Source organism: Sceloporus undulatus, chromosome 4 (genome assembly GCF_019175285.1).
Source record: "Sceloporus undulatus isolate JIND9_A2432 ecotype Alabama chromosome 4, SceUnd_v1.1, whole genome shotgun sequence".
Lineage (NCBI taxonomy): Eukaryota > Metazoa > Chordata > Lepidosauria > Squamata > Phrynosomatidae > Sceloporus > Sceloporus undulatus.
In genome coordinates this window covers 167,721,481-167,748,703 of record NC_056525.1, presented here as the reverse complement: position 1 = coordinate 167,748,703, position 27,223 = coordinate 167,721,481, and the positions used below count along the sequence as shown (strand labels likewise).

Below are 27,223 nucleotides of genomic sequence, written 5' to 3'. Positions count from 1 at the left end.
TTTTTCCATTTCTTATACATGTTCCGTTTAAAATTTAGCTGAGCTGAAAGTTCCTTTGTCATCCATCCTGGGTTCTTGCGACACCTGCCATTTTTCTTTCTCACTGGAACTGTTTTAATTTGTGCCTTCAGTATCTCCCTTTTGAGAAACTCCCATCCATCTTGAACTCCCTTCTCTTTTAGTATTCCTGACCATGGGATCGCCCCCAGTATTTCTCTAAGTTTACTGAAATCCACTCTCCTGAAGTCTAGAATGCGTGTCTGACTATGCCTGGCTTCTCCTTTCCATTGTATAACAAACTCCAGGAGAACATGGTCACTTCCACCTAAGGATCCCACCACTTGCACTTCATTAACCAAGTCATCCTTGTTGGTTAGGATCAGATCTAAAAAAGCTGATCCCCTTGTTGCCTCTTCCACCTTTTGGACCATGAAATTGTCTCCAAGGCAAGTGAGGAATTTACTAGACCTTGAGGATCTGGCTGAGTTTGACTTCCAACAAATATCAGGGTAGTTGAAGTCACCCATCACTACTACATCTCTCCTTTCTGAGTGTGTGGTCATCTGTTCTAGAAAGGCATCATCCAATTCCTCCGTCTGACTTGGGGGTCTGTAGTAGACTCCCACCATAACATCCTTGTTGTTTCCCTGCCCTTTAATTTTTATCCAGGTGCTCTCCACCTGGCTTCCAGGATTGATGTCCTGGTTCTCTTCACTGGTGTAAATATCTCTGACATATAGGGCTATTCCTCCTCCTTTCCTGTTTGGCCTGTTTCTCTTGAAAAGGTTATACCCCTCTATTTCCACATTCCAATCATGAGACTCATCCCACCAGGTTTCAGTGATGCCTATTATATCGTATTTGCTTTGTTGTACTAGGAGTTGAAGTTCATCATGCTTATTTCCCATGTTCTGTGCATTAGTGTAGAGGCATCTAAGACCATGTGTTCCCTTTACTTGCTGCTTGTGCAAGTTCTTTTGCCTCCCACTGTTGGGTCCTTGCACTGTTTGTCTTGTTCCCTCTCTGTCAGTTTGACTATCTTCTCCAGTCTTTTCGCCTTCCAGAATACTGTCTCCCTCCCCCACATAACTCAGTTTAAAGCCCTCCTGATCAAATTCTTGAGGCTATTGGCAAAAATGTTTTTGCCAACTGAAGTGAGATGCAACCCATCCCTTGCCAGAAGTCCCTCCTCATGGAACCGCAACCCATGGTCCAAGAATCCAAATCGTTCTTGGCGGCACCATCTACGGAGCCAGTTATTTACATCCGCTATTTTCTTCTCCCTTCCTGGACCATGCCCTTCAACTGGGAGAAGAGAGGAGATGACAACCTGTGCATCCACCTCTTTCAACTTCCTACCCAAAGCCTCATAATCCCTTATGATATTCTGAAGGCTATGCCTTGCAGTATCATTGGTTCCCACATGAACCAAAAGAAAGGGGTAATGGTCAGTAGGCTTGACCAGTCTTGTCAGCCTCTCTGTCACATCACGGATCTTTGCCCCAGGGAGACAGCACACCTCCCGAGACATCTTGTCAGGCCCACAAACCACTGGTTCAGTGCCTCTCAGCAAAGAGTCCCCGATGACCACTACTCGCCTCCTCCGAGGCTTAGCAGCAGCCATTCCCTTTGGTGGAGCTCTCTGGGTCCCCTGCTCTGTCCCTGAAGTCTGTCCCTGCTGCTGTTCCTCATCATCCTTGATAGCAGAGAGAGATTGAAATCGATTCTGTAGCTGTAAGCTTACAGAATGTTCCCTGGTTTCCCTACTTCTGTGTGTGACCTTCTTCCAACTATCTACTTCTGTTGTGTGTGAAGTGACCTCCTCTTCCCCAGCAACTTCCTTTGTGTGTTTCCTGTCCAGGACCATCTGGTCCGTTCTGGTCAGGACAACCTCTTCCTCCCTATGATGCTGAAGTGTAGCTACCTGGGCCTCCAGCTGCTGTACTTTCTCTTCTAAGAGGGCTACCAACTTGCACTTGGGGCAGGTAAAGTTCCCCATATCCCTAGGCAAGAAGACAAACATCCCACAGGTGTTGCAGGTGACTGCAGCAGGGCCTTCAGTGTCCATATTGAGAAGTCTTAAGGAAACTCTGAGCAAAACTGTGGGTTTCCCCTGCTAAACACAAGTGTAAAGACCCCCTGATGGCTTGGCCTTTGTCCCCAAACTCTGTCCTTGAGTTCAGTTCACTGGCCTTATAGTTATGTAGACTAGCTCCTTTCAGAGCAAGTCTCTGACTCACTTCCTCTGAGCAGAAGTACCCACAAACCCCTTAAGGAAAAGGGAAAAGAAAATGTGGAAAATTAAAGGGCCCCCCTAACAATGTTCCCAGGCCAGCTTCTCCAAATCGTCCTTGACTATATAACAATTTTTTAAAAATAACAATAAAGAATTCGCGCGACGTTAGGCGCGCGCCTCCCCCAGCACTTAAAGAGAATTAGGCTTCTGCCACTCCCCCCAAGAGCCACAACAATATCCCAAGTTTAAAAGGTCAGATCTCACCAAAGCACATGGAGAGAGAAAACCAGCTTTCCTCTTGGAAAAGGTGAGCTAGAATGCCTCCCCCAGCACTTAAAGAGAATTAGGCTTCTGTCCACTACCCCCAAGAGCCACAACAATATTAATTGTTTTATCTATAAACAATTGTTTTATCTATTTACCTACCTATTCATTTATAATATTTGCACCCCGCCCTATACCATATGATTTCAAATTAACCATTGTAAACGTTGTAAAATAGTAAAATAAATAAATAAATAAACCCAGATTTAGTAATCCAAGTAAACAGAGCCTTAAATGAATAGAGGCTATTAAGCATCAGTTAAATTAGGCAATTTCTACATTATATGTAACTCTTTTCAGGGAAAGAAGTTGTAGCATAAGCCTATGGAATCTTATACTAAACCTTATTTCTTACAGTCCCAAAAGTGCTACAAGATTCCTTTACATACTGATATTGCTGGCTAACATGCTATGTCTGAGAATTCCCTATTTTCAGGTGACCATATCTAGGAAATGACTATATATGGTTGTAGATCATGCCTGCAGTGATGGGTCAGAAATCTTGTCTGAGTTGAAATGAGCTGTAAGGAGAAAGAGGCCTCCCTTCAGTCCGTCTGGTGCCATCTGGCCTCGGAGGGAGAGATGCAGACCCAGTTCCACCGGGCCTGTCCTACATTAAGAAGCAGATCCCTCCCTCCAGTCCATCTGCCTTGGTCTCTCAGAGGGAGAGAAGAACTGCTGGACCCGATCCCTTTCCCCACTGCCATACCTTTCTCCTTTTGTGTCATGTCTTTTTAGATTGTAAGCCTGAGCGCAGGGAACCGTCTAATTAACCATTTGTAAGCTGCTCTGAGAACCTTTCTGGGCGAAGAGCGGGGTATAAATACTTAAATAAATAAATAAATCTGACACACAGCTTTTGGGGCATACTAAAATTAGCAGGTATGTCTTGATCACCATAGTATTAGCATAGACAGGACTAACCACTGTTTGGAGAGAGTGCAGGAAATCTACCCAATCTAACTCACTCTCTTATGTGCCTGCACACATACACATTATTTTAAGTGTTACACAAGACAAGACCCTTTCCATGACTTCACAAGGGACCACCTCTGATCTCATGTTTTGGCTCTAATCCCTAACCAACATCTAATCTGGGAACTCTAACCCCAACTGCTGGCATTTTCTCAGTTTGGAAGTTTGTCTGAAGAAAGATCAGTTGGTAAATGGCCTTTGGGGAAAGTGGCAGGAGAGAAATGGCAGGCATGGAGATAGTTAAACATCTCTTCCACCTGTTAATTCCTCTCTGGAAATGTCCCACCAATTCATATTAGTCTTGTATGGCAAAGATGGGTTAGGGGTTGTCATAGTTTGTCCCCTAAATTCATTCTGGCTAAAACCAGTATTTCAGAGCCTACATTCTTCAGCTTCAGAAACAGCAGTTGGAAAAATACACATTTAGTCCATAAGGGACGGCTTTTCATTAAAGGAAGTTGCTTTCCCCTGTGATATGTGAATGCTTGTGACAGCACTCTCCTCATCTGTTCTTTCTTCCCCTAAAGGTAATTGCAGGACATTCATTCTTGGATGCAGGAATCGTCAAGGGAATTGGGATACTTAACAAATATTACAAAGTACAGCTGATTCGTATGGAGGCTAGAATAAAACAGACAGAACACACCTGTCACCTATTACTTGCTTCATCAAATTGTGTACTTCATTATAAACACATTTTGATCTTCTCTAATAAAAAAAACCAAATGCACAGCATTACTTTTACAGTACTTGGAAATAATTTGCTTCATCTTGAACTCTTGCAGTATCATTCTCTGGGACTTTGTGTGTTTGTACATGCTATGGAAGTGAGGGGCTGTACAAACTGGCCATAAACTCCAGCCTGGGGTGGAGTCAGGGCGTGGCATCCATACGATGCATGCCCCAACTCCTTCCCTAGGCTGATGTGACAAGGTGCACCACACCACATGGTGGGTGGCATCACGGTGCTCCTCTGGCACTGCATCTAGATGATGCAGCACCAAAGGAGTGCAGAAAAGCCGTGGCGCCAAAGGTTATGGCGTCCTTTCCATGGAGAAGAAAGGAGCTGCTTTTTTGCAGTTCCTTGTTGCACCATGGAAAGGTCAGATCAGGGCTGCGGTGTGTGGTTACTGCGGCCCCAATCTGGCACTAAAAGGAGCAGTCTGTACGGCCCCTGAGACAGCAGAGAAGAAACAGATGTAGGAAACCGTGGCCTCACCCTCACTCCAAGTTGGACATAACAATGTCTAATTGTCTCTGTTCGATTAAAAAGAGGCCAGAAGCCAAGCACTACACCCAGATGCCAATAATCCTCATATAAATTATTAAGCAAAAGCAGAAATGCCAGTAAATTGCTTGGCTCAGGAAGTTTTCAGTTCATTATAAGGTTACACCCCATTCATCAATATCCTCTCTGACCTCTCCTTAGGCCAGGGCTGAAGAACATGTGGTCATCCAGATGTTACTGAACTCCAGTTCTTATTACCTCAGCAGTGTGGTCTATGATGGGACATGATGGTTAAAAGCTCATCAACCTCTGCTTTGGGTCATTATCCCTGAAAATTCTGCTTCGAACACTAACAGCTACTTGGTGCTCTTCCTGGTTTCCTTTGCCTCATCTTCCTAATTTTTATTTATTTTTTACTTCTTCTCACATTTCTCCAGATCTGACCCCATGTCCTTTGCTCTCACTCTTAGCCCCCATTTACTTGGTCAAATGATATCACCACTACTTGGTCAAGTCTAACATCTAATGTATCAATCTAACTGTTTGAACTCCATTCTCTGAATGTTTTTGATATCCATGAACATACCAGCACATCAAAGCAGTTCAACTATCACTGTCTACAATCTCACCATAAATGTTATAATTGCATCTGACACCTACACAACTGAATGGACTGACACCACGTGTGAAAATGAAACACAAAACTTTGTCCCCAACGTATATATCATAATTGTCAGGGAGTGTGTGTGTGTGTGTGTGTGTGTGTGTAGTGAACTTCTTTGAAACATGTAAATGCATCAGTCCAAATCTTAAAGAAATGTCTCCTGTGTAGCAAATTTCATGGCTCTACCCTAACTTCAAATGAGATATCATACTAAAATCAGGGAGGGGAATCATGTGATTCATTAAATGCTGCTGGACTACAACTCCCAGCATTCCTCAGTATCGATTATGCTAGCTAAAACTGCTAGGAGTTGCAGTGAGAAGGGCTGCTGAGTCCCTTCTCTGCTGTAACCAAACTGCAGACATCAAATGTTTGCTTGCTCCAAGCTCAGGCAATTAGACTTTCTTTTATTTGAACAAAGGAGGGAACACTTTTCTGCATGAATCTGTATCCTCGGATGGCTGATGTCATGCCATGTCTACTGATTTTGGTGCCATTTTGTATGAGAAGCTACTCCCAAGACTTTTGCTAGGTCAGCAGTTAAAGGTAATATCAAATAATCCTTTTACAAACTGCTATGGGCTCAGGATGAAAAACAAGATGTCAGACATCTGAACTGATTAGGTTTCCACTTGTGCAATTCTAGCAGCAAACGCCATTGTTCCATGATCACTCATTACTTGCAAGAAAAAATTAAAGCAAGATTTACCAGTAAGGGAAATCCTTAGTCAGAGGTGTGTGTGTGTTGAACTTAAGCATGAAAAAATATATTTCCCCCCCAGAGATCTGTGGAGGAGAAACTGTAGCATCTAGAAATGAAATGACAGAATCTCACATAAAACAGCACTTGGAAGACATGTTGGTTTCTATTTTTTTAAAAAACTATGAGTGCTTGTGATGCCATTTAGCAGATTATATTTGCTGACATTTCTCACATTTCCCCACAATACATGGATTCAAGAAGGAAACTGAGATCACTATATCCTGAAATTGGAAGCATATCCAAGACTTTTAAAGTGCTAACGTATCTAACTAAGTAACGGCAGCTATTAACATGCCTTCCCCCTTTATTAGTATTTGCTTTAGACAGTTACAAATGAGCAACTCTGCTTCCAGAAAGTAAAAAAGCAAATCATTCAAACTTAAAAAGAGATTTCATTGCTCACTCCTTTTGCCTTTTTAAAAAATGACAACGCTGCAGCAAAAAAGCAACAAAATCAATGTTTGGTGCTTACTGTCTCCCATGATGCCGTTTCCAGGGTATTTTTAGTTGTTCTGATTAAAAATTTACTCCCTACGTATAACTGACAGCACAGTTCATTTCTGGATTAGAGATTCGTGTATTGCTTCTCCCCTCCTTCAGTGACTTTCTTTACTTAGCCATAAAAAGATGGCATTTTTCTCAAGTTAATGCTTCCTGGACCAGATAAAAGAAATCTCAGATATACAGATATTCTGCTTTGTTGTGTATAACCAAAAGGGATGGAAATATGTTCCTAAAGAAAATACACAAGAGGGTGGATCCAGGATGAAGTTATGCTATAATATTACATGTTATACCCCTTATTTTATGTGATAATGTATACATCTGTCTTGTAGTCAAAGAGCTTTGAAACAATAAGCTAAGGATGAAAAGAATATTTACAAATTTTCTTATCCTCCCAGAAGAAAATTTTCAATCAGAGATTTCTTTTTTCATCCTCAAGTGAGAATTTTAAAAAGCCACTGCTTATTCTAATTTCTTTGTGTTTTAATGCAAAAATATTGACTTTGGCTCAAACACAACTGTCTCGTACAAAATCACTGTATTTTATGCAAAATTCAATGTTTTCCGTTCAAAAACATTTGTTAGCATTTTTGTGCCAGCAGATTTTTAAAAAGGTCCCCAAACGCCAAAAAACAAAATAAAACATTACCTGCCATTGAGCAACGCTTTAAAAAAAACATTTAATAATTCTCCCAACAGGGAGATTGGGTTTTTTTTTAAAAAAAAAAATCATTCTTGCATGTGAGAATGAAATAAATGAAGATTTACATCCCTACAGTGAGGTCGTGCAGAAAGATCTATAAGACTAAGCAGCAAACTGCACATTACATGCAAAGACATATAGCGACGTGACAGTACTTTGGTAAAAGGATAAAATGGAAGGGAAGAATGGTCAAGATTTTCCTCACTAGTAATTTTGCCATACAAGAAAATACTGCTTTTAGGAAGGATTTAAAGCTGTTTCCATTTAGCAGACATTGCATATGAAACAGGTCTTTCAGCTCAACATTTAGAGCACAGTTCACAATCTATATTGAAGATTCAACTGTGATAGGTTTGTGAGCCAAATTCTGCTCTGTAGGAACCCACTGCAGACACCAAAATCAAACTTTTCTCACATTTCGCTCCCAAACTGGACATGATTGTAAAAGCCATCTTGCAGTAAACAAGCTCCTTTAAAGACTTTAGAGGAGAACTTCCACTCACAGACTTGTAGACAACAATTGTGAGAGGCCACGATTCCAGGGTTCACAAAAACCGACGGGGGCTAAATAGACCCTGTGGGCCATCTCCTGATATATACACCTTGAATCCAGTTTCATAATTTCCTTTTGCAAATGTTTGTTGTGAATAGGATCTATTCTGCAGATTTTTCATATACCTTTTTTCCTCTTTATTTTATTTATATCCTGCCCAGCATGGGATCCAAGCTGGCACACAACATTTTAAAAGCACACTGGAATGTAAAAATTTGTAATACAAAAGTTAAAACACAATTAAGCTAAATCTCTATTTAAAAGCACAAGTTACAAGCAGCATAAAGAGCATGTTAAAACAGCATTAACAAATACTTAAAACTACATTTGACTTACTTTGGATGTACGTATACATCTATAAGGTCAACTTTTTCCACCAAGTCTCCTCCAATTGTTCGGACAATCTCATAGAAGTCATTTTCACAGTATTTTTCAGAGGGTATCCAAAAAGAGATATCGTTGATAACAGGAGGATATTTGCTGAAAGGCTAAACAACAACACAAAATTATCAATTTACTTATGGAAATTTTCTGAAATTAGCTGTGCAATACAATTAGTAATTGAAACCCTGCACTAATTATACTAGATATCCTATAGAATTGGAAGTAAAATATGTCTTTAATCACATTGGGTTCCCCCCATCACCACCTACTTCAGCTACATTTCAGGTCAGCTAATTCACTTACATGTTGGTTGAGAGCAATTCTAATAAAAAAACAGATGTGGTGGCCATACAACGATATTTTAATACATTCAGTAATCATTTTAAGGGTTTATGTAATACAGTGTGCCCTTGCTTTACACGGGGATCCATTCTGGACCCACCTGCGTAAAGTAAATAGTGTGTATGCTTGAGCCCTATTGACAATAATGGGACTCGTGCATGTGACACGGCGCATGCACCACGGGCGCACATGCCATTTTGTTTTCGCTGCATGACTATCAGTGTAAGCTGAAACCCCTGTATGATGTGGGTGCACTGTATGTGGTGAATTGAATTCTGGGTGGAACTTGAAGTCATAAGCAGTATATCCAGATATCATGTATAGCACCTTACAGAAGACAAGTTCTAATACTGTATAATGTATCTATACCGTATTTGCAAACTCTGTAGCTGCATTATACATGCTGATGTTGCTCAATACTGCCCCCTAGGGAATCAAGAATGTTCTGAGTTTTGCTGAGCAACTTCACAAGTCCAAATATTTTTCTCACCTTCTTTAACAATCAAGATCTTATCATTTTTATTTATTTATTTATTTATTTATTTGCAGAACTAGAGCTTCTGAGATCCAAGAGCAACTGGATTCATGGTTCGCTTTTTAAAAAATGGCAGTCAAGTTTGAAATAGAGCTCTGTGCATTGCTTTTGGGTTGCCCAGTCCCCCTTTCAGCCATTTTTAATTGGGAAGCAGTGCTGAGAGTCGTCAGAGAATCACATTCTGCTTTGCCTGACTTGTAATTGCCTCAGAGTTATTTCCCAGTCCTTGATTTAGTACAAATGTTCCACTACTGCACCAAACTTGAATTAGCACCAAACTGCACACTGTGAAAGAAACATAAAGTTCTCGACAGACATGTTTTCCTTATTGTGTATATGTGCATGAGAATCAGTGGGTAACAGCTGAATACTTAACTGTCCTCTATCTTCTGATTGGGCCATATTGATTCCCCCCACCCAGTTTTTTTAAAGCCCCCCCCCCCCCCCGATATATTGGGAAAAGAAGGGACAATGTAAGGGAAATGAAAGAGGAAATTAGCAAACACTGTCCTGTCTACCAATCGTACTCTGTAATTGCTCCACGTCAATGTAGAATTAACATTAAGGAATGTGTTTTGCAAATGCAACATGTGGTTTTGCCCTTAAGAGCACTTCCAAATGATCCTCAGATGCTTCAAGAGTAAACAGTTCTCCTCATTTTGTTTTTCCACCCACAGGAGTGCTGTGTGCTCTGATTAATACAATATATTTATTATCTCAATAAGAAAATGTATTTTTGGCCTGGAAAATGTTTTATGACAGAATAGAGAAATCCTAAGTGAATACCTGATAAAGCAATAAACCTGCAAGAAGGGTAAATTTACGGTGCAGTGATTTATACAGATCTGGCCGCACATGACGCAAACACTTTAATGAATATCTGATAAGGAATACTGTGAGAGTTTTAAATTAACAACCCCACAGCGATTCCAATTGTGAATCACAAATGATTATCCAACTTGTTACATGAATAAACTTGTCAAACAAATTCATCGCCTGTATAGCAACTGCAAAACTCAGCCCTCGATACAGCCATGACAGGAGTGCCCTTGATGAAATACCAGTGTATATGAATGATGCTTCCTCTGTTACACCCAAGCCACAGTTGCATGTTAAAGAGCCTCTACAGATAATATATGGCCACAAAGCTCATGTGAACTGGGTGATTTATATTATCAATGTAATAAAGCACTGATATGATTAGGGCTGTATTTTTATGGAAAAAAGTTATCTCTTCCACAATACACATTTGCATGCCTCAGAGTCTATTGACCCTAAAATATTTCATGCTCATATATGGAAGATTTATAGAGTATGTACACACACACACACACACTTACTTTTAATTCGTTTGCTTTTCTGGGGTTAGAGCTTTGTGGAATGGAAGTGCTGTAGAAGGAAAGGGCTTTGGGGAGAGGTAAGGACAACCTAGAGGACTTGTGTGGATTAGATTGGGGTTTCTAGCAGATCTCTAGCTGTGATTTCCCTGTTGCTTTATTTTAATATTATTTGTACCCCACTTTTCTGCTGCCCATGGGGACTCAAGAAAGATGAAAAATTCATCTTTAAAAGCATACCATTAATAATAGGAAAAAGAACTTTTAAAAAGCACCCGTAAACGTAACTCCAAGGAATGACACATGGAGAAAATTAAATCAAGCCAAAGACTTGACCCAAAAAAGAGAACCATCTTAACCAAACAAAATTCTCTTTGAAAGGAAAGGGAGAAATTGAGAAGGGAGGAGCAACTGAGGCAGGAAGTTCCATTCTCTAGCATTTTAAAAACAGACTTTTTCTAATTCTGAATTCTGTATAATTCATTGTAAATTTATGCTATGGGAATCTGAGAAAGCTGTCCACAGTAAACCATAACAGAGGATTAGGTTCAATAGGTAACAGAACAAACTAGATTGCCATAAGAACTCTTTCAAAAATCTCTGCCTTCAAATCATGACAACTGCATGAAACAAGAAAGAAAATATTGATGTGCTAAACACACAAAATCTTCAATAAACCTTCATATATGGACATTTCATTACAAATATGGAATTCATGGAGAGGTAGTATAATATACTGACAAACAGTTCAAACTCAGAAAGCTTCCAGTTCAAATTCAGTTGCAAACACCATCCTAAAATCAGGTGGAATATTTCTTTCATTTTGATTATGCTGCTTTCTATCTTCTGCTATGTATATTAATAAGCACTGAAGTTAATAGGCTCCTAGAATAAATCAGATTACATCAAAATTTACACAAAATATACATGTTGAGCAAAGCCAAGACAAATGTTGCTTTTCAAAAATTATAGCACATTGCAAAACAATAGTGAATCTCCACTGCCTTTCAGCTTGATTAAGCAGAAAAATCCCAGTACTCATATACAACTAAACAAAATTTCTTTTAGGATTATTAAAATCCAGAGGTACAGAAAAATGAGACTCAAGATAATGCATCTATTTTATCACACAAAAATGACTATGAAACCTAACAAACCAAGGAACAAGCACTGCATCTGTGAAAATTCTCTGCCCCAATAACTGAGCTACAGCACCAGTTTGAAAAGTCACTGAGGCAATTTCCAACAGTGGGTTACATACATATTTTTCACCAGATGTAGTATGCTTCACCACATTGGACACTGCTGTAGATATAGTGAAAAATGAGCCTTCAGAGTCAATGGATAAGAAATGCCCAGGTTTCAGTAAGTCTCATAACATTAGGACAATTCCACAATATATGTCATCATAAAATCTATGTTCCCTTAGTGGTAATTCTGAAAGGCTTCAGATGGTCTGTCTGGCAACAGGCCTGAGCTTAGAAGCAATGGTAGTGAATTTCTAATTGGAATGTCTGTAACATCTACATCCCCTTTGTTTCCTTACAAATGTGGGCAAGGAAACAAAAGGAGTCTACAGCAACCATCCACCATATGGTGTCCCCATCTGACCTTACAGCAAGGGATTCAATCCTATCAGCCATTTCAGTTCTTGAGATCCAAATGGGATTCAGCCATTCCAGCTATCTGTAGATCTGCAGGGAATTTCTAGTGAATCGGAAATCTAGTGAAATAACAATGGCCTGTTACAGACTGCCAAAATAAAGCTGCTTCGGGTCTCTTTGGAGGCATGCTGTTTAAATGATGCATGGGTCCTAAGAGTCCGGAGGTCGCGCCAAAGCCACACTCCATTCCTAAGAACTGGAGTGCAGCTTTGGTGCAGCTTCTGGATTCTTAGGGTGCATGCATCATTTAAACAGCATACCTCCAAAGAGACCCGAAGCAGCTTTATTTTGGCAGTCTGTAACAGGCCAATGTGATACAAATCACTTCAGTAGGTGGTATCACTTCACTACCCTTCTCAATCTGATGTTAACCTTCTCTCTCTATCAAACAAAATACACCACAGTCACCCTGGTTATACCAATAAGACAACTACTCCAATTATAGGTGCAAGGACACAGCCACAGCAGAGTTAGATATCTCATATATATATATTGTCCCTCTACAGTAGTTTACTATCTCAAGATATGGTGGAGGGAATGCACAGGAGCCCTGGTTGCACAGTGGATAAGTGCCAGTACTGCAACCACAACATTGTGAGTTTGATCCCAGGGTTCCAGGCTGACTCAGCCTTCCATCCTTTCATAGGATAGGCAAAATGAGTACCCAGCTTGTTGGGCCAATTGGCTTACATGTTGTAAACAATTTAGAGAGTATTTAGTTCACTATGAAACAGTATAGAAAGGTAAGCGCTAAATGCTATTGCTGTTAGCCCAATATCAATGTTGAAACAAGAATCTGATGCCTGTCCATTTGACTTCTGTACATGCAACAGGTAGCAGGTATTATTTTTCCTTTCTCTCAGACAGCAGTGTGTCATGTTAGTGATGAAGGTTTGTTATTCAAATCCAGTAGTAAAATTTAATGGACATTTAATAATGATAAACATTTTAGCAGTGTGCTATTAGCATACCCTATTAACCCTCCAGCTGAATATGGAGTGTTCATATTCAATATCTAGTGTGGAGCAGGACTGGAAGTCACAGTGACCTGATATATATTTTTGAGGATCACAATGACCCAAAGACGTTAAAAGAAACCAGTGTCAGGGTCACTTGACCTAGGGCATGCCCAACTTAGATGAGAACAAAAGACAAGTACCATGGGTTATGCTAAACACCACACATTCCTCCTACCTGCCTATTTTGCATTTCCCATGGAAAAGGATACAAAGGAAGACATTTGTCAAACTGATAGAGACCATATCCTGTTTTTCCCTCTTTGACATCCTTACATTCCCCCCACTCCGCCTGTTTGATCATCAGAGGTTTGTTTCAGATCCCATCAATGCATCAACACCATGGTGCTTGTTTCTGGAGCCGTTTGTCCATTCCTTGGAAAGATCATCAAAGCTTTTATCACACCTTTTGAGTGCATAGTACATGCTCAGAGGGCAAGGGAAAGATATAAAACCCCCTCAAAACTGCCAGGGCAGTTGAAGGGGTCTCAACCTGGATTATTTTTGCAGTGTGTTTTGGACCTTAGTCAAAGTCTTAAGCCCCATCAAAATGTTGGGGTAGGACCTGAAGTGGCCTTTTCATGCAACGAAGTTCCTCAAATGCTACTAAGCTAAAGCAATTCTGTAAAGAGGAACAGGCTAAGAATTCCCTGAAGCCAGTGTGAAAGACTAACAGTTACAGAAGATGTTTACTTGAAGTCATTACTGCCAACAGATACTGAATCTAAAGGTTCATGTGATTGTTCACACATGGTTACTGACTGCTGAATAGTTTGTGGATAAATAAATGTTGAAAACACATATAGTTTGTGTTTCATTTGTTTAATCAGATTCTTGGGTTTTTAATCTAGAATTATGGGGTTAGATTAAAATCTAATAAAATTTTAGGTTGAATTTAGGTGACAATCCTAATGGGTTCACAAACTTTTTCCAGGAGATGGGCTGTTGAAGCAGGATGTTCCAGAGCTGAAGGAAGACTGAGGCAGGAAAAGCCTGAGAAAGGAAGAGAACAGAGATGGAGGCAGATGGAGGAAGGATGGCCAGAGGGGGAAAAGATGGAGCCATGGCCAGTGAGAGAGAGAACAGAGAAACTTGTCCCTCTTTAGACAAAGGGATAACAGACAAAGGGAAGCTGGTGGCAGGAGGTCACTGTTGAAGAGGCAAGAGGAAAGCCACTGCAAGTGCAGTGAGACTAGTGGGAAAAGAAAACTAAAGGCAGAGAAGAGGAGAGAGAAAACAAGGAGTTAGATGAAGCCAAGAACAGGCACCAGGGCACCAGGAAAGAGCCCTGCAGGATGAAATTATAGGGGCCAGCCAAGAGTTTGGTCAGGGGGATATGCAGAATGGGATTTGGGATTAAGGAGAAAGCATATTAGGAAAAGCCTGGAAGGGAGTGGTTGAAGTAGTATCCCTCAAGACAGATCCCTGATCTGGTAATCCATATGATTTGTTTGGTGGAACCCCAAAAGGAGGGGGGCTATTTCTGTTATCACCCCACAGGTGTCCCACATGATGTGTGTTTAGATTAAGCATCAATTAAGACTCATTTTCAGGCACCTTCATGTCTCCATTTCACCGTCATGAAGTCAGGAGGCTGGGGCAGAGTCACACATATATAATGGTAAAGGTTCCTCCTTGGACAAGGTTGTCAAGTTGTGTCCGACTAAGCTGAAGAGCCAGCATCATCAAAGACTACTCTGGTAGTCATGTGGCCAGCATGATTGCATGGAATGCTGTTACCTTCCCACTGAAGTGGTACATGTTTTCAAACTGCTAGGTTGGCAGAGGCTGGGACTAGTGATGGGATCACACTCTGTCACACAGTGCTTGGGCCTCGAACTGCTGACCTTGCAGTCATCACAGTTGACATCTTAACCACTGAGCCATGGCACCCTCTGTCTGTTGTTGTGTGCAAGTCACTTCTGACTTATGGCAGGGTTTTATTTGGCAGAATTTGTTCAAAGGGGAGTTGCCATGGCCTTTCTCTAAGGCTGAGAGAATATGACTTGCCATGGCTGAGTGAGGATTCGAACACTGCTCTCCAGAGTTGAAGTCCAACACTCAAACCACTGCACCACACTGGCTCTCAATGTAATTTATATATATATATATATATATATATTCCTATCATATTTAAATACTACACACGTTTTAGGGTTAATTACAGAAATAGGTAGCTATTATAACAGCTATTTGCATCTTCTTGCATCTGCTTTTACCTGAGAAGGAACTGCAATTATCTGCTACTATCACTAATATAAACAAGCTAACTGCAAAATAAAGTTTTAACCATCAGTCCATTAAAACTGGATTTATTTTTCAAAAGACATCTGGCAGATGGCGGAGTACCTAAACACAGTAGGCCTAAAAAGTTAAATCACATAATATTTGTGATTCTTATGTTCAATAAGGATGTATATCTTTACTTATTTCATTGTTGCAAGAGAACAAAACAAACAAACAAACAAACAAACAAATGTTTTCTTCCTACTCCATGAGACTGAGAATTTTTGTCCATTTGTTTTTAATTTGCATTTTGGGACATTTTTGTTAAAACATGGTCTGGACAACAAGTAAGTATGGCATTGGCACTGAGGATAAGAACATTTTGAATGTTTTTTACAATTCCCCTGTTCGATTGTTCACACACTAAGAAGGGACTCCACCACTGTCATGGGAAGAACAGAACAGAAGCAGGGAGACAGGAGTCACCAGAACTAGTGAACTCATCTTATTATAACAACAGCTATTCCAAGAAATAAGGTCTAACAGAGTATGCCTAAAACAGACAGGAAGCTGGAATCTGCTGTGAGAGAGGACAGCAGCTTCTGCATTTTTTTAATCTGCTTTTTTTCTTTACAACAATTGATCAACCTGTCAACTGTTTCAAATGTTTTCAACAGAGTAAGTGTGATGGGTTTTTCCACAAGGCATCTAACATGGCATGGTGTCAGATGAAGATTTCATCATTAATGGTGAGTAATGTTAAAAAAAAAAAAGGGGGGGTTCTATTTTTAGGGTATGTGTAAAAAATGGTTACACTTGCTAAGGGCACCAGAGTCAGGCCAGTGTCAAGTGGCAGTCTTCACATGAAGTGTTCTGGATCTTGTGTGTGACCATTGGTCATTCAAGAAGAAGATTCTTGACAGCATTTTCAATGTTTTGGGAGGTCAGATCTCTTTCCTATCAAACCTGGACTTTTCAGAAATTATTACTGGTGGAAATTAGGTGACAGAAATCAAGAGCAGAGATTTCTGTGCTTGAAAATGTAGCTAGATTCTTGCTTTAATTTCGCCTAACGAGACTAAAGGACTACTCGGCAGGTTTGTCACTCATCTAATGAAACCCATTCAAAGAGGGCCAGACAGTGATTATCCATCAAATTACAGGAGGAGGAAAGAGAAATAAGGGATAACTATGCCCTTAGGTTTCTGCCCTGGGTGAAGAGATAACTGAAGTGGATCCTGATATCAAGATGTTGAAACTGCTGGATTCTGGCAACTTGTCCAACCTGGAGTACACAGTCCACTGTAGGAATGAACTTTAAAATTCCAAGAGGAACAGTCTGAAGCCATCTGTCACTTTTACAATAAAAATATAGAAATACACACTTAGAGAAAAGTGTCAAGTATTTTCTCTCAGTGAGAGGCTAGGACAGAGTGAGAGAGAACAGTTGTTAGCAAGTCCATGCAAAGACAACTCACTCCCATAGACAGACTTTTCTAATGTGCGGAGCCTCTGCACCACCCCACTGGTCTATCAGCCTAGATTCTATGACTGGAAGCCTACATAATACAAGTGGAGCTTTATTATTATTATTATTATTATTATTATTAGATGCTCCCTCTAAAAAAATCCTCTATATATTTTATTTTCCTAGAAAGGATAGCAAACAGTATTGCTACAGTTGAGCAAAACAACATATGATAACCCTGTTTAAGTATTTAAAGGGGTGTCATATTGAGTTAAGTTTTATCCTTAACATTTGTATGTACTCGTGCATTTATATGATATGTTTGAATATCATCCCCACCCACCCCCCAATGGTGATTCTTAATTTGTTACAGCTTTGTGCCTTTCTGACGTATTTCTGACGTATGGCAACCCTAAGGTGAACCTATTCATGAGGTTTTATTCATGGCAGGTTTCTTCAGAAGGGGTTTGAAGTAAGAAGCCTAAATACTCTGAAGTCACCAGGTTCCATCTGATCTTGGGTAATTTTTCTAAACATTTTATTATTTTATACTGGCTTTATGCCGTAATAATAAATTCATATTGAGGATGGAGCAAGCTTGTTTTCTGCTACTCCAGAGAATAAGATCCAAACCAATGGATGTAAGCTACAGGAAAAGAGATTCCACCTAAACATTAGGAGGTTGACAGTGGGGCATAATCTCTCAAAGTGTGGTGGAGTCTCTTTCTTTGGAGGTTTTTAAGCAGTGGCTGGATAACCATCTGTCGGGGATGCTTTGACTGTGAGTTCCCGTGCAGTAGGGGGGGCTGGACTGGATGGCCCTTGTGGTCTCTTCCAACTCTATGATTCTATGATTCTAACATAAATGAAGATTGCTCAATTCAGCATCAAGAATCTCACTGTTAATGTAATTATGCTAAAGTCAATACCTAGAACTCCATTCCCTGCATAACTTTGCAGAGAATCGGGCTCTGAGTCACGATCTGGATGCTTGTGAGACTGCTGCATTGTGCTTTTGATTGTTCATTTGACCTTTCAATTTCAGCACTGTCTCCTGTCTTTTCCTTTTTAAAAGCTTGTTAAACAGCAAGTTTTTAATTGCTTTTGAATTGCTTTTTAAATGCTTTTTGAAAGGCTTTTAGAATTACTGTTTTGTGCTAATAATGAATTACTGCTTCAGAAGAGATTACGAACATGGCTGTAATGTTTGCCAGCAGGACAATACAGGATGACCCTAGCTAGAGGAAACAGACAAAGGGCTCGACACTGGTAGTCACTCATGGTTTGACTTTTTCAAGTGGCCTCCTAGCATGTGCACCATAACACTGATATATCTGAATGAAGTTATATCCTGCAACTTTCTTTGTTCAGGTCAGACAGACCAAATTATTTATCTTCATTTCCAGTTGCTGAGTGTGTGTGTGTGTGTGTGTGTGTGTGCGCGCGCGCATACTGCTTTTTATCTCCTTCTCCCACCTGTCCTGGGCTTGCTTCATTTGCTGTAAACTGAGCTGCACTCAGTTCATCAGGTAGCAACCTACATCCCAGAGGGGAGTGTGTGGTGCCTTCTCTTTGCCAGAACAAGAGCAATCGCTGCTGCTGCAACAGCCATTTCAGCACTTCGCAACAGAAAGCCTGTTTTATGTGATCAAGAATTACTTCTTTGGTAAGAAAAGGGAATAAATACACTTTTTCAAAAGCAAGGGAAGGAAGAGATCCCCCTTGAATTATACCACCCTTTGAACCGCACAAAGGGGTCTTTCTCAATCTTACACAAAGAGATACCAATTCTACCCCTTCAATGGATTTTAGATCGTCCCTCCACCTGTAATTTCTCTAAAATACTGATATTTGAATGAAGCAGTCCTGATTTGAAAATACGTTTACTCTACCCTTCAGTTCTGATTATTGTTTCTGAGATTTCCATAAACTTTACATTTTAAGGCTTAGCTTTACTGGTTTTCTTCTTAATGCAATACTATTTATTTGTTTAAGCTAAAGTAGATTGGCTATATTCATATTCAATCTACATTTGTTGAAACAAATATGTATGTGTGTATCTACGAGCTATTTTCTATATGGTTAATATTTTGTTTCTGTCACTTCACAATGATTCTGGTATGCAGAATGGTCCAGTATACATCCAAATACAATCACCATGTTGAATCCAAACAGATTTTTCTTCTTTTTTTTTACATATTCTTTTTATTGCTTATATTATATAGTTACACAAAGACACAGACAACCACTTGAAATCACATACCACATACACAGAAAAAAGACATACAAAAACACATTTTGCAATTTGTCAATTAGCAACACTTTAACTAAACACAGACATATCGTCTACAAACAATCTACAAAAACTGATGTTATTTATAGATTCCTTATTAAAGTAACCTTCGGATCCCTTCTTTTCCCCTCCTCTCTAACCTTACTTCACCTCTTCTCCTTCTTCTAAATTCATCTGTCTATCTCACTCTATCCTTTCCTTTCTTACTTCCTCCTCACTTCTATTCTTCTTCCTTCCTTTCTTTCTAATTCTTGCTCTTTCTTTCTTGATCCGAATGTAACTTTGGTTTTCTTTAAAAATACCTTTCTAAATTGACACACTTTACAAATTCTATAATTACACAACAACATAACCTTCCTGTCTTACGATACAGATTATTTGGCAATACTTCTTTTGTAATCATGTAACTGTCCTTTTTAATAAGTGCATTGCACATCTTTCCACTATCTTTTATATATCCTATTCTTTATCCTTTACTCCAATTAACTTTTCTATTATTCTCTGTTTTCTAATTATTTTCCTATTATTTCTCTTGTTTCTATTATTTCTGTTATTTCATTTAATTTTAAACGTTCAGTCTCATGTAAAACCTTCTACTACTTCCTGATTCTTTCTTTGAGATAGAAATTTTACAATCACATTCCAATCTTTTTCAAATCTTTCTGTGTTTCCATCCGACAATAATCTTGTAAGCTTGTCCATTTCTGCCATGTCATATATTCTTTCAATCCACTCCTCTTTTTCTGGGATCAGATCTTCCTTCCAAAGCTTGACTAGTGTCATTCTTGCTGCAACAATTAGGTGAAACAGTACTCTACCAAATTGTTTTTCAAATTCCAAGTCCAAATGTTTTAGCAAATATAATTCAGGCTTAAATTCCAAAGCAATATTAAATATATCACATATTGTCTTATGTATCCCCAACCAATTTTAATTTTGTCACATGACCACCATACATGGGGAAAGGTTCCTTTATCTTTGGCACATTTCCAGCATTTGTAATTCAAACCATATATTTTAGCTAATTTATCCAGTGTCACATACCAATGATAAAGCATTTTATATTTTGGCTTCTGGTATAGTTTATTCGTTTTGTCCAAGTATATTCTCATTGAGAAAATTCAATTGGATATCCTATATTTTGTGCCCAAACAATCTTATTACTCTTAACTATCTCTTTTTCCATTTCAATTTTTAATAGGTATTTGTATAGCTTAGAGAGTAGGCTTCTATTTTTGGATTCGAGAATTTCTTCTAACTCTGTTTTCTTTAATTCAATATTATTTTCTTTCTTGTCAATCAGACAAGATTCAAACAGATTTTTTCAACTTCCCCACAAACCCCATTTTCAGTTAATGAGATAGGGGCCCTATGAAAAACATAAGTGAATTTAAAGCCACTGAGTGAATCCAGTGTCATAATGTGGCCATACAGAAGGACATAGCTGCTTAGTGGTTAAGATGCCAGTTCTGACAATCATAAGGTCACAAGGTTGGCAGTTCGAGGCTCATGTGTCACGTGATGGGGTGAGCTCCCATCACTAATCTTAGCTTCTGCCAAACTCACAGTTTGAAAGCATGCAAATACAACAGATGAATAGGTACAACTTCAGTGGGTAGGTAACAGTGTTCCATGAAGTCATGCTGGCCACATCACCACAGAGTCGTTTTTGGCTCTTTAGCTTAGTAATGGAGATGAGCACCACCCCCTATAGTCGGTTATGAGTAAGATATTCATGTCAAGGGAAAACTTTACCTTTACTTTTACAACAGGAACACTTGCAGAATTAATTTCTAGCATTAAAATCCTCTACAGGCTTACTAGGATGTAAGCTGCTTTGAGTCCTGAACTGAGAAAAGTGGAAATATAATTACAACAATAGGTTGTCACTACTCAATTGAATTTGACTGCATTTTGCCGCATGGCTGAATGTGTAAGTGCACTGCTCTCTTGCCTCTCACAGCTCTACAGAATCAAATTACATGCATAAGGATCACACTTTTACTAAGGAGAATGAAAGAGGTGTAAGAGGGCAGAACTAGAAAAACAACATGCTTCTATGGTAAGATGTCATACCTAGAATATATATTGCATATGCAAATTCCTTTGGCACACCCACTCAGATATTCTCACATGTATATGCAATATTCAGATATACACACTTTGCACATATCCTCAATTACAATAAAGCTAATTAGCCAATAATTCATATTGCGGGCTGCACCTCATTATTTCAGGCATCCAAGTTCAATTTACATACTAATGGCTGCCTATTTGCCTTTAATAGATGTGGTATTAAAAAGTAAACATAATAAATGGATAACCATTTAGGCACTGTTACCCGATCTTGATGAAAAATATCTGAGAATGCAGTGCCCACTGAAGCTATTTACTTTTTTCTTATGAAATAATGCTAATGATATAGTAAAATGATGAACGAAAATTACACCAAGAAGAAAACAAGTGGCAGAGAATTTTCTTTCTTGATGAAGCCACAGCAGGTGGGGTTCCTATCACAGATTCCTCCATCTAGAAAGACCAGCCTTTCATTTTTAATGTGGTTGCCCAAGATAGCTTGATGTGGGTCCAACCCTTCATCATGCCACCAAAGTAAGAATGTTGCATTGATAAGTAGCTGCAGGAAGGCCATTGTTGCTTCTTCATACTTGCTAGTAGCTGAAGAAATTCACCTCCATGTAGCAGGATGGGACAGTTTGGTCATTCCACTCAGAAGTAGACCTATGATCTAGGTATTCTGTAGCAGCTCAGCTGAGGTCCAGGCTATCTGAAAGACTTGATCTCCCTATATGAGCTCATCCACACAATAAAATCTTTGGCGAAGGCCTTTCTCTCAGTTCCATCACCTTCTCAGGCATATTTGTTGAGACCTTCTCTGTGGCTGCTCCTTTTAGAGGGAGGTTAGGATGGGTCCTTCCTTACTGACAATGGCAACTAAAATCCTTTATATTCTGACAAGCTTTCAGGAACTGATTATAACGGGGTTATAATGTTGTGCTGCCTTGGTTTTTTTAATCTTGTGTTCTTAATGGATTTTTAAATTGTTTTATTTCAATAGATTGCTTAACTGCATTTTAAAATAACTTCTTGTAGGTATTTGAATCTGTGTTAGTTTTAATATTTTATAAGCCGACTTGAATCCCAATATTGGGGAAATGTGGAACTTAAAGGCATGATGATGGTGGTGGTGGTGATGATGATGGATGATAGTAGTAGTGGTGATGGTAACAACAGACATATTTTCATTCCTGTAGAGGTAGAAGAGGCTGAAATGGCTCCTTTATATTTCAGCCATCATACTTCCTCAGTGATGTGACATGACATTACAGTGAGAGAGAGAAAGAGCAAAGCCTTCCAAACTAAGGAATATCATACGTTGTTCCTTGATCCTGCAAATGAGCAGGGTAAGAAATAGAAAAAGAACCACAAACCTAATGGCATTTGGCACTTGTGGATGGGCTTACCTTGACCTGTTACAGTACTGTTTACATGTTCATACTAGACAGGATGAAAATGCTCGAGACCTAACCACACTGACAATATATTGGCAAGTTTAGAAATCTAAGCACTAGCTTAGATCTGAGGGAAAGCTACTGTTTAGTTCCCTGACTTCTCCTCCTTCTCTCCCTTTCAGTCTTGTGTTGAGTTGGCCAAGGACTGTTTTTCAGTGCCCCTCTGAAAAAATGCTGTGTTAACTATGCATTCTTCTCCCTCGTGGGCCTCAGATACGGTGTCAATATTCCCGTCATCTAGAAAATGGCACAAATGCCACTGGCAAGCCATCACAGTTATTGGAGCTCTGGTGTTTTAATCCATTTTGTCTTCATTGGTTTGGTTTTGCTTCTATTTTGAATTATGTTATGTGAGTATTTTAGGCGTTTGTTATCGATTATGGCTCTGTGTTTTAAATTCATAGATCTCTTACTTTGCTTCTTTTTTTTTTTAGTTTGATCCTTTTTCAAGCCACTAAACTTGCACCAGGAGTAGTTAAAGATACTATTCCCCACTCAATTAGATCCTTGTTTTCATGTTCTTCTCTAACAGTGGATTTCTTATGACAGCTACCAAATGAAGTACATCTGTAGCGATTTGAGCTTCTCCCCTTTTCCAGCTCTTGGTAAGAGTCCTTTGTCCACACTAATTATGTAACAGAGTTTAGAATTCACTCTACCTTTATCAAAGGCTCCAGAGAAAAACTTAAATGTGTCCTTTACCTTTACTCCTCCTTCTATCCTAAAGTATGAGCCCCTCTCTCACTTTTGCAGTTTTTAATCCATTTGCTTTGCTGCTCTTCGAAGGCCAGGAAAGATGGATTAAGGGCTGCACTGGAAATTTCCAATCACCAAGTTTCCCACAGCTATGTGGTTCACTTAACAGGCATAACAAATGCCCATGGCTCTTGGGCAGTTGCTCAACCACTGTGTGCTTGATCCAAGCACAACAGCCAAGCAACTCTGACCACTGATTAGAAAACACGTTGTCCCATGCTTTAGAACTCTCAAGACTTAGTACGAAGGCAGAGTACTAGCAGGTAGTTGCATATAATTTGATATGTTTATCCTTCCAGCTGTTCTCAGGCCTCCCACTTGCAAATTCTTCTCCAAGCTGCTTTAGCTAGGCCAGAGTGACAATTTCTTTTTGGAGTTGCAAGTGCTTTCCCATATGTATATGTCAAGGATCAAGCCTGCTACTTCTCCATAGCCATCTGATAACCCAACCTTTTCTGAAAATCAGGGCATATAACACATGACGATGAAACCTGTGTGCCCTTTTCAGCTAATATTGATTAAGTTAAATGAATACAATTAGAGAAGAATATATTTAAAAACAAATACACAACCACCCTTAGAAAGCTAAGAGGAATTAATACTTGCCTATATCACTGTTGCAGGACATTAAGTTTAGAGGTTTGGTGAAAATTCACTTTGTGATAAGGAACAAAGCTTGGAAAAATTACATCTTGGATTACAGCTCCCAGAATCCCCCACCAGCTGCGCCACTGGTTCTGCTCCTTATTACAAATGACAAAATTCTGCTCTTTATCAAAATGGTCAGGATGGGATTATGGGAGCTGAAGTACAAAAAGTAACTTTTCTAAGCCCCGAGAAATTCTAAACTTAGGGCTTTGTAGGGAACAACATACCTCTTTTTCTAGGATTTTTAAATGTCAGGGTTTGGGCACTCTGAGGGTGAAAGGGAAGGAATCTGGGCAAGAGTAGTTGAAATATTTGTTGAAATGTGCCCTTGAAATATTCATTTGTTAGACTTGGTGTTTTTTATTTGTATGACATGCTCTGTGCAGCTGTGGTTGATGCTTAATGTATTATACTTAGTGACACCACTAAGGGTTGCCCATTTTAACATCACCCCAGCAATCAAAAGGTCCTACCCCTTGTGACATCACAAAGGGTCATTCCTAGATCTCTGGTTTTGCTATTGAACTTTCAGGGCCTGGAAAACTGCTGGCCTGCCTTCTTCTCTGCAAATGCCATAGATGAGCTCAGTACTTCATGTGCATGTCCCCCTAAAGTGTAGGAGTAGATTACATGAACAAGGTTCCTGTATTGTAAAGCATTTGCCTGTTACTTATGAGTCATTACCCCATAGCGGATAAGACTATGACCTGTCATACCACTACTGTATGAAGAAGGCCCACAGGTAAATATGACACTAGATTATTTATGAAACATTCTGAAATTGACACACCTTACCTTCAGGAAATGGTAGCTGGAAATGTTTTTCATCTTTAGACTCTGCAATACTTATGGTAAAGTAGGGTACCAAATAACCTGGAGTTCAAATGACTTGGGCTAACTTTCTTGTACAAGCCACGTTGAAATGAATGGGTACCCAGAAGACACCAGAGTTGCCCAACAATGTTACCATAACTAAGGGAAACTTTTCCTTCCCTAGCTATTGCCTTCTGCAAGCATGAACCTTTTGAAACACACAACATCTTTCCATATTATTTTACCTGGAATTCTATCTTTTCATCAATGCGAGGCACTTGGAACTGATTCAGGAAACGCTCATCTTTGCTCCAGAAAAGGCGGATGTCAGGGATGCCATACAAGATCATGGCCAGCCTCTCCAATCCCAGACCAAATGCCCAGCCAATTTTGTTCTCGGCACCAGCTGCAATGACATAAAGAAAACTTTTAACAACTGAACAGGCGGACAATTGTGCAGGAAGGATGCCATAAAATGAACTGAAAGAGGACAAAGCCAAGGCATATTTGCCTGGTGGTGAGTGAATTTTAGAGTGCAGAACTTTATCAGTGACATATGCACTCAATGATGCTTATGAGCATGTAGGTCTCTTTTTAGACTGGGCACATAGGCCTACTATCTAGCTCTTTCTGTCCTGCCCAACCCTGTCCCCCTTTACCTATCAAGTTGCAGGAGGGGTCATGGCTACTACTGCTGCTAATGACTAGTGAGGAGAGGAAGGACAGGAATGCAATTCAGATTACAAAGATACAACTGTTCTGAGCAAAACAAATCAGGGGAAACTCGATCTGTGAGCAAATCCTTGCTTCTTTCCCCTCTGACGCAGGACCATTATTAAATTACCTCTCTCATAAGCAGCAGCTCTTTCCGAGGCTTGACAGCTACTGGGGCAGGAGAAGGACACAGAACTCCTGGGGTAGAGCACTCCACTCTACTTGTATGATGTGGGACAGGGGTTGGCAACCTTTTTGACATGGGGGCCGGGTTGCTGTCCCTCAGACAACTGGGGGGCCGAAGCCAATAAATAAATAAATAAAATATTTAAAAATTTATATAAATAAATAACCCGGGACAAATATAGGACAAATTTGCAAATGGAGGACACATGAAAAAATTTGCTGATTTAAAAAAAATGTTAATATAAATGCATGTTTCTGAGGCTTCTACAGACAATTGCCCCCCTTGCCCACCACTTGCCCCCCTTGCCCCCCGCTTGCCCCCCCTTGCCTGCCTCCTCCTGATAGGCCAAAGGCCCCGTGCCCTTGCGCGAGAGGCCAAACGCTCCGGCGGCAATCAGCAGCAGGACCGGGCTGGGGCCGGTCCCAAGGCCTCACTGGGCCAGATCCGGCCCACGGGACGTAGGTTGCCTACCCCTGATGTAGGATCTCAGCCAGAATGTAACTGAACATCAGTGTAACTGAACCTCAAGGGTCATTGTTTCCAGACAGTGAATAATTTCTAAAGAACAACACAAATTGTTGCACTTATAAGACTGAAGATGAAGGAAAACATAGTTTGATACAAAGCCAGGTCTGCTGGAGGGCAAGTATGACATAGTGGTTTGGGTGTTGGACTACAACTCTGGGGATCAAGGTTCGATTCCCTACTCGAACAGAAAAACCCACTGGGTGACCATTGGCAATTCACATTCTCTCAGCCTCAGAGGATGGCAATAGCAAACCCCCTCTGAAGAAACTTGCCAAGAAACCTCTATGATAGGTTCACCTTAAGGTTACCATAAGTCAAATATGACTTGGAAGCTCACAGCAACAACAAAGTATGGTGCAGCATGCAGCAACCATCTTTTGCCTCCACACACTGGTAATCTTCCAAGAAATCCAGCTTCTGGAGAGGGCAGCCATTCAACAGCTATGGGAGGTAGGAGCTTCTCTAACCAGATTCTGATGCTGTAGGCTTCACTCCAGCCTGCCCAGGGGAAATATATATGCTCCTTCTGAAGAGTTTATCACATGGGATGGATCCTGTACAGAAACTGGATTTAAACTGAAAAAAAACCTGCAGGTAGTTTTTCAAACAATGTTCGGGCTTAACCCGAACAGAAAATAGAAAAAAACCCCACAGAAGCGGGTTGTTTTTCAGACGACAAAACCCAGAAAATCCCGAAAGTACAAAGGGATGGGTTTTGTCTACTTTCTGTTTGGGTTAATGTTACATTAATCACTGTGTGTGAAAAACTACCCGCTTTTGTTGGTTTTTCCCCCCTGGTTTTAAAATCTCATTTCTGAATGGGATTTTTGCA

General features: G+C 39.9%; 1 protein-coding gene across 7 annotated transcripts in view; it reads right to left on the bottom strand.

Moving 5' to 3' along the window:
• Positions 1-27,223, bottom strand: part of FARS2 (phenylalanyl-tRNA synthetase 2, mitochondrial) — a 282,840-nt gene that overhangs the window by 90,139 nt on the left and 165,478 nt on the right. For all 7 annotated transcript variants that reach the window (XM_042463950.1, XM_042463948.1, XM_042463954.1 and 4 more), the window contains 2 exons: positions 25,208-25,368; positions 8,287-8,438 (listed from right to left, as the gene is read on the bottom strand). In XM_042463950.1, the coding sequence (XP_042319884.1) occupies positions 8,287-8,438; positions 25,208-25,368 (313 nt within the window). The remainder of the gene's footprint in view (positions 1-8,286; positions 8,439-25,207; positions 25,369-27,223) is intronic.